Source organism: Lampetra planeri, chromosome 56 (genome assembly GCF_965212315.1).
Source record: "Lampetra planeri chromosome 56, kcLamPlan1.2.h2, whole genome shotgun sequence".
Taxonomy (NCBI): domain Eukaryota; kingdom Metazoa; phylum Chordata; class Hyperoartia; order Petromyzontiformes; family Petromyzontidae; genus Lampetra; species Lampetra planeri.
In genome coordinates, this window is record NC_136162.1 from 2,482,836 (window position 1) to 2,491,349 (window position 8,514).

The following is an 8,514-nucleotide window of genomic DNA, read 5'->3' on the forward strand; positions in this document are numbered from 1 at the left end:
TGACCCGTAGATGTAGTTGAGTTTTCTCCCCCCCCCCCCTCTTTCCGCCTTTTTATAGCGTATGCAAAATAGCAAGGTGTGAATATTAATAATGTAATTACGCGCGCCGCGAAAAACGTGTCGGAATTAACGCGTGGGTCCTCCTGCGTAGGGTTTCGCAGGCTCGTTAATTGTTTCCAGTGAAGTGGTTTGGAGACGTTGCGTACAAACATCGCAGCACGCCGTCGGAACGGTGCGTGACGATTATGCCCCGGCTGGAAGTGTCACCGGCGTGGTGGGTTACTCCAGAACGGTTGACGCTGACATTCTCTGCCGACCCATCGGGTGCCAGGCTGAGATGAAACGATTGAGATTTTATTACAAATATATAGTTTCGTTTAACTTTTTAAATGTTTCCTATTTGCAGAGATTAATTTTATTTTGCCCCATCAACCAAAGTGCAACGGTCATTTCCAAGAGATTTGCATAATTAATGAATCATCTATCCTTATGCACAAGGTTCAACGCCTGCATCGTGAGCAAACACATCAACTTTAATCGATGTGATGGACAATCATCACCTGCCCTATGTGTATATATATATTCAGGGTGCTCAAAAAAATGCTAACAATTACATGGGACTATAGTTTATAATGGAAAAAAACGGATAATACACTGTAACATGAGAACAAATCTTGACTTTAAGCATTCGTGACTGCAGGAATTCATACTCTTTGGGTCTTTTGGTAAAGTCACGTAGGTAGAAAAATTATTAAAAATCACGACGTTTCAATCGCAACACAAGCAATCGTCATCAGGTGAAAAAATATAGCAAGAGAGCTACTGAGATGGGTGCCGCCCAAGGGTGAATGGGCAGGGTTAGAAAAGGAAGATCGAGGATACCCCAAAGCTGTTGGGCTGGTCATTGTATCGTGAGAGATTAGCATGTCAATGGAGCCACCGCCACATCGAGGAATGCAACTCAAAGAGTCGGAAATAACTGCTAACATCGGCAGGTAGGATGGAAACATCACAGCCAGTTATGACTTAAACTGGTTAATAACGTCCTTCCAATGATGTCTCAGTTTGTACCCATCTTCTCGGTTGAAATTTTGTCTGTGTTTATATATCTGGATGGCTTCATGAACGAATCTTTGTTGATATCCAGTAGGTTATTTTTCTATCTACGTGACTTTACCGAAAGACCCAGAGTATGATAACAAATGTGATGTTAATAGCTTCAAAAAGTCAAGGAGTCCCCACGTGTTCGCAATCATTGTCAACGCGTACCTGGAATCTTCTCCAGGTGGTCTCCAGGGCCCGGAGGCAGCGCATCTCTCGTGGTGTCGTTGCAAATTCTCAGAAGTGTTAAAACATCCTTGAAGCACCCTGTGTATGTATATAGACATTTTCGCACGTAATTTGTCGTCTTTAAAACGTAGGTTTTATCTGAAAACACATCTAGGTTTCTGTCTTCACCGATGATATCGTGGACAAAAGGAAAGCCCCCAATTATTCGCGCGTGGCTCTGGACATCAGTGGGGGTTTTTCTTTCCTTCCAAATGCAGGTGACGTGAGCAGGCGGTTAATTGATTAATTGGCGTGCAGAGGTAATGTGTTAGGAAGCATCGGAGCGCTGGTGCCAGATCGGCTCTCCTGGGAAGGTCGTGTGGATACCACGCGGTGGAAGACACGAGGCAGGATTCTACACGCTTTTTTGCAAATTGGGAAGAAAAAGAAAACCTACCGTGGCATTTGCCTCTTTATTCGTGGTAAAAATTCTAAAATCGTAAATAAACCGTGCATTCATGCTTAAAAATATGCACAATGTAACCGCCACGCGAAATAAAATACGAAATTTCACCGTTACTTCGAAATTAATGCGGTAAGGATAGAAGCACCGTGCAGTCTTACGATCTGTATTTGTGACGTTACTTTTAGTTTGTTCCCAGTCACGATGCCATAAACACCGCATAGGAATAACTTGGCGAGGTTCCCGCGTGGTTCAAAGGGCTCCGCCAAAAAGCACGCGTTGTGAATTACGAAACACAGCGTGCCGAGCATGAGGATTTAGTGAATAACCAAGCAATTAACCACGCTAACACAAGACACAGCGTTTATTTTTAAGATTCTTAATGACTCCATATATTGCATTTTTTTCATATACTGCACTACATATTAGCCAGAAGTTACGTATTATCTTGGCAGAACTTGGTTTGAGGCTGCATAGTGCTCGGGGTGTATAAAACACGCACAGGTGATAGAGGGCACGTCGTGCGGGTTAGAGGGCAGTGCAGTGGAATCCACTAAACATTCTGCACTGCTTTCCCCACCTTCACCAACCCACACTGACCAGTCTGGTGAAGTATGGTTCAATTAACCTCGCGGTGTGGACGGGCATCGATTGACAAAACGGGGTGCGTGCGTGGCGCTGCAAGAAATTGCGGAAGGCAAATACCGCCGTCGCTTTCTACGGCAACGAATGCACGAAACGGTAAAGATAACATCGGCACGCACACATCGCTTTATGATTGTCATTATGAATCAACGAGAGGTAACTTTGTACAATCAGCAGAGGGCACCGTGCCACTTTGGGGAAGGACATTAAAGAGATGCGGTGACGCCCTAGGCCCCACGCTGCGCGCGTGCGGTGCCTTGACCCACACCACGCCTGCGGGGCCCACACACCGACCCAGAGAGTCTCGTCAGTGACGAAACCGCGTTCACGTTCCTTGCACTGGACTGGACGTTCACAGGAACTGGATTGAGCAAGCCACCCCGTGGCGTTGATGATGAGCCAATGTTTTGATGAGCCGATGTTTTGATGATGAGCTACCACCTGTGGTATTGATGATGGGAGTGGAGAGAGTTGGAAATTGTTTTTGCGAAAGCTATCCAAAAGTGTGTACACAGCGGTTGTTCGTCTCTGTGTCTGTGCCGGTGATGGTGTGTGTGTGTGTGTTGTCTTTGTGTGTACGCGTCTTGTGCGTTCGTGTGTCTGTCCGTCTGTATGTGTGTCGTGCAAATACATGCACAGACACTGTTAATGTGTTGTGCACACATGTACAGACCCTACGAATGTGTGTGTAGTTTTTGTGGACGTAGGTGTCTGTGTTTTTGTGTATTATGGGAAGCGGTAGAGTAGTGGTTACCGCACTATGCTGTGAACCTGGTGACCCGAGTTCGATTCCCGTCCATGGCCAACATCGGTGACTAATGTCTAAACTGGTCCTGGATCTCCCCTAGGTCAGTTCAGCTTCAAATGAGTGCACGGTTAAACTTGTAAACAACCAGTGGAGAGACAAAGGTGGCCGGGCGTGGTGCTAGCCACACCACCCCCTCATGTTGCTGTGTTGGCTTTAAAAGGTGCTCACGAACAGCGATTGCCTCAACAGTGTGCTGAAGCTAAAGGGGGTTCTGTGTTCTGTGTGTGTGTGTCTGTGAATCTGCTGGCAGTGTGGACAGCTGGAGGATGCAAACAGTAACAAACAATGTAATTCTTTAGACCTTTTTGTGATTTTCTTGAACACATAGCAAAGGCGATGTACTTGTGTGTGTGTGGAGGGAGGGGAGCCTGGTATTTGGACTCAGGAGGTGAACAACGTCTTTCTCAGTTCTTGGGCACAAGCACTGACCGCCTGAGGCAATTTCACGGGACATTTTGAGCAATTCACTCTGTGGGTGAGGGTAGAGGATACAGTTGAAAAGTCAGAGTGACCACCACCACCACCACACAGTCCAGTGAATGTTAGAGGCATTGCTCATCTCCAATTCTCGGTCGTGTGCCAGTGGGTGAAGAGAAATTCCATTTCGTTTTAAAAAAAATTTGTTTACAAAAAAAAAAATCCCAATTTTATTCCAATTTTGCTCCTGCCATCACGCTACGTACGACACATAGAAATGTCTACTCGGAACTCTCGCTGAACAGTACATTACCTCGTATTTAGAGAGTGTCCCACAGAAGGTGATTACCCAGAGCGACTGCTGAGATCTTTCTTCAAGTGACCCCCTTACTCACACACACATTATTCCAAATATGTTTGCTTTTCCAGACGTTATGCCTTATAGAGAGATGTTCATCGCCATTGGCAGTCAAAACTTAAATTTCGGCAAATGAGGTAAAAAAAACCCACGGATTTAACATCATACATGACGTCATAGATTACCAGATCCCGGGCCGAACCATTAACTCGCAATAGCTCGGCATCTGCTGCTTTGATCGCAAACGGATGAAACTCAGATTCGAACCCAAGATGCCCGAGGTGCCACCTCGTCGGTGTTTCTGACCTCTGAATCAGACGGGCTACCTTAGAAATGTCATTGTCCATGACAAGAACCAGTCTCTCCATGGATGTACTGTACATGTGTGCAAATAGTTCGACATGAATTAAGATGAGTCAAGGACAGCAGTGGTGGTGGGTGAAGCACAGACTGGAAATACTTTTTCACTGTTGTCATGAACAATGCCTTACAGTTGACCTATGACTACATCACTGAGTGGACCCATGTCTCACCAGATAGCAGACGCTAAGGAGAGTTGGGCCTGGTTTGTACTTGGATGGGAGACTGCCTGGACTGGAATACCAAGTGTGACAGTACATGAATAGAATGTTAAATCTATCTGTGTGGAGCTTTCAGTGCCATACTGTCATACGTGTGGGGTTTTTTTTGTTCAAGCAAACATCATAATTCAGGACGCTGCTGAAAAAAAAGCCTGAAGGATTTTCCTAAATAAAGGACAATATTTTTTTTATTGTCGTCATAACTGATACAAATATAATAATCTACCATTTCTTGCAGCAGTCGTTCTTCAGGGAATGGTAATTATGAAGGGAGTGTTTGTTTACAAGGTGGAACAGAAGACGAATTTCGATATTTCTTTGCGCTGGAATAAATTCCGAGGTGTTAATCAAGCGTTGCATCACAACACAGAATATCAATATTTAATTGACGGGCAAAGGCATTCGCACACAATAACGCAACCACTGTGCCGCCTTGCATGACCATTGTTCTTGCTGTTTTTAATCTGTCACCTCATTGAGAGCGGAACACTTGGTCAAAAAGGTAATGGAAAAGATCGGTAAAATAATTAAATCACGCACATTCATTCATTTATATATGCTATTTATAACCAGGTGAGAGGATAAATAGACCCTCTGTTTCTTTTTAACCAGCGTTCACACAATACCCTATGTGCACATTTGAGAAATGATTCCTAACAGTGCATACAACTTTTACGAATACAAACAAATTAGGCAGGAATAAAAATAACGCGGTTATAGCATTTTTTCAATCACAGCTTCTGGGCACAGGCCCAAGTCTTCAAGATTCTAAACAGCTGCCCCGACACGTGACGTGCCTGACGCGCGCCCCGTTGTACCGTACTCACGCGTTACCTGCCTTGCCCCCCCCCCCTCCGGGCGGATGCAGGGACCCGAACGCGCCGGTGCCGCAGGACACCAAGTTCATCCACAACAAGCCCAACCGCTACGAGGAGATGGCCTGGTCCAAGTACTCCCCCAAGGACCAGCACTACCTGCACATCGGCCTGAAGCCGCGCGTGCGCGAGCACTACCGCGCCACTAAGGTGGCCTTCTGGCTGGAGCTGGTGCCGCACCTGCACAACCTGCACGACATGTTCCAGTACACGAGCACCACCACCAAGGCGCCCTCGCCCTACGCCACGCCGGCCTCCTCCTCCTCCTCCGCCGGGGGAGCTCCCCGCCGCTCGGGCACGCGGCCCTCGTGGTCGGTGACGACCCGCCGGCCCGCCGCCGCCGTCGCCTCGTCCGCGGCGGCGCCCGGGAAGGGCCGCGGGCAGGACGACGGCGTCAAGAAGGGCGGAGACGCCCGGGGCCCCGCCGACGCCTCCACCGTCCTCGTGGAGGACCAGCGAGACTACTCGACGGAGCTGAGCGTCACCATCGCCGTGGGCGCCTCGCTGCTCTTCCTCAACGTGCTGGCCTTCGCCGCGCTCTACTACCGCCGGGACAAGAGCCGGCACGGCGCCTACCGCCGGCAGAGCCCCGAGCGCGGGTGCGGACCCGAGCGGGCGGGCGCCGGCGAGCGGATGGGTCGCGGCAACCGCGACGAGGAGGTCATGACGCTGCAGATGAAGCAGCAGCAGCAGCTGGGCGGCGTGGAGGGCGAGGAGCACACCTGCGACTTCCCGTGCGTGGCACTGGACGCGCTGCGGCCCAACGTAGCAGGCGGGCCCGAGTGCGACTACGCGCTCGCCATGCGGCGGTCGCCCGACGACATTCCGCTCATGACGCCCAACACCATCACGCTCATCCCGAGCGCCATGCAGCCGATGCACACCTTCGGCGGCTTCGCTGTCATGAACAGCGCCACTCTGCCCCACGCGCACTCCACCACCCGCGTCTAGCCGCGTCGAGCCGCCGGCCTCTGCCTTTTGCAACTCTTGCTACGACGACAGACGACCTGGTGATCACAAAACAATGTACAGAGACACGGATGTGCCAAGACCTTTTGATGTGCTGAACAACGAACGGTCTTTATTGAGGTGATTTTACTTCTATTCTCATTTACCCCGACAGCTGCCGCTACCTTGCCAGGCGCGACCGGCGTATGAAGCTGTCCTTTGTTTGGTTTTATACAGCAATAAAACTTTTTCGTAAAATCTCACACTCCCCCCGCCGCCTTCATCCCCTCTGCTAATTTTATACCCTGTATACAAAAAAAATCCGTTATGGAAGAATATATGAATAATAAATAAATGCTTGGAGCAGACTGTACTCTATCAACGAAACATGACAACTATCAAAGTAGTGGGATAAGCGAGCGCGCAGAAGAGAGAGAGTGTGTGTGTGTGTTGTATATGCGGCGTGCGTATAGACTACACGCAGTCAGCATATGCGGTATATGTAAGTGTGTGTATATAAAAAAGTATACATAGCGTACATTATTAGCATATAGTATATATAACAGCACAGTAAGATGTCTTTAAATGCACTTGGCTAGGATTTATGCCAAATTGGCCTTCAAGTGCTCTGTCAAAAAAAAGCCCAGAACAGTCCGCGTACTGTGGCATTGCTAGCGAAGTGAAGCAATGGTTAGTCACAATATCAGCACCATTGTCTGTCCTTGTACAATGGACTCCACTGCTATAAATGTATCTTGTTTTTTTCCTTTATCATTCTGTTGAGTGTACAGTGAATAAGTGATTCTTACGAACAAAACAAAAGAAATATGTATAGTATATATATGTGTGTGTTGTGTATCTGGGGCAGTCACACACGGCCGACGATGCTTTGTTAAGAAAGCGATTTACGATATGAGAGCCTGGTTAGTGTAATTCCTCCACATTATGAAGGCGTATCGATGACACCTGCACATTGAAATTGGTCCGATCATTCCCAACGTCGGCGATGTGTAAAAGTTAAGCAATTTAACATTGTCTAAGACTAACGGCTTCTTGGGGAATACAATGAAATAAACACTTTTACAATCAAAAACATTCAATTTACAAACAAGCCATGCTAAGTCGGGGCCGTCGTAGCTAGATGCTTTTTTTCATATCGTCAAAGAGAGCTTTTAAAAAATATGAAAGTTATAGCAGTTAAAATATCTGCCGAGGGGGGGGGGGGGGCTCCTGTTGTTGGGAGCGGTACTGCCCCGTTGACGTGGGGCAGTGAAAGGGATGAAACCAAACACGAGGCTGCAACACCTTCGCCAGGTTTTGTTTCCTCACGCTCGATGCTGCCCTTGTTTAGACCCCTCCTGTGTCGCGCGCAGTCGCGTGCGCCAAGCAGACAGCACAACTCCCATCATGCCTTGCACGTCGCAACAACGCTCTCAGCCTTGTCCAGACCACCAGCCCCCTCTTCCCTCTATCCCCAAAGGAGCCGCCCGGTAAATGTGCAACGTTGGGCTAACGTTGACCCGACGATGTTCCGTGTTCACCGGGTGAGCCTGTGGCCGCCGTGTTGTTATTATTGTTGATGTCGCACGGCATGCAGGGCACGATGGGAGTCGTGGCTTCCTGCTGGTTGCGAGCAGCGCGCCTTTTGCTCGTCGCTGTTTCTCTTTGTTTCCAGCCTGCACGCGTTCTCCTGTTGGGATGATGTGGGTTTAACTCATCGCTGACGGCAAAGTGTTGGGTTTGCGACGAGATGTTATCGACCCCATCTTCTCCACAGCACCGTGTTTTTGTTGACGCGTGTTGCTCGCAGAGCCAAGGATGATGACGATGATTGTCACTCTGCTTGCAGCCGACTGATTATTTCTCACCATGTAAAATTGTTATATCCTGTACTTTAATTTCGTTACAGTATTTGTTTTCAGGGATGAAAGACAAATGATAATTACATGTTGATCTTTTTTCTTTATGGATTACATGGATGTAAGTGATTTGCTAACGCTGCTTAGTGTATAAAGCTAATAAACATGAAGTGACAACGCTTAATATAACTCTTTATTGTGTATTGGGCTCTTAGGGACCTTGTAGGGTTACTTTTCATGTACTTAGAGCCGTTATTCTTTACAGTGTTAAACCTTAGTGAGTGCGGTGCC

General features: G+C 48.0%; 1 protein-coding gene across 1 annotated transcript in view; it reads left to right on the top strand.

Annotated features, from left to right (window-relative positions):
• LOC144735688 (neuroligin-4, X-linked-like) overlaps positions 1-7,574 on the top strand; it is a 240,317-nt gene extending 232,743 nt beyond the window's left edge. The window contains exon 6 of the mRNA XM_078618163.1: positions 5,410-7,574. Within this exon, the coding sequence (XP_078474289.1) occupies positions 5,410-6,367 (958 nt within the window). The 3' untranslated portion in view covers positions 6,368-7,574. The remainder of the gene's footprint in view (positions 1-5,409) is intronic.
• The last annotated feature ends 940 nt before the right edge of the window (positions 7,575-8,514 follow it).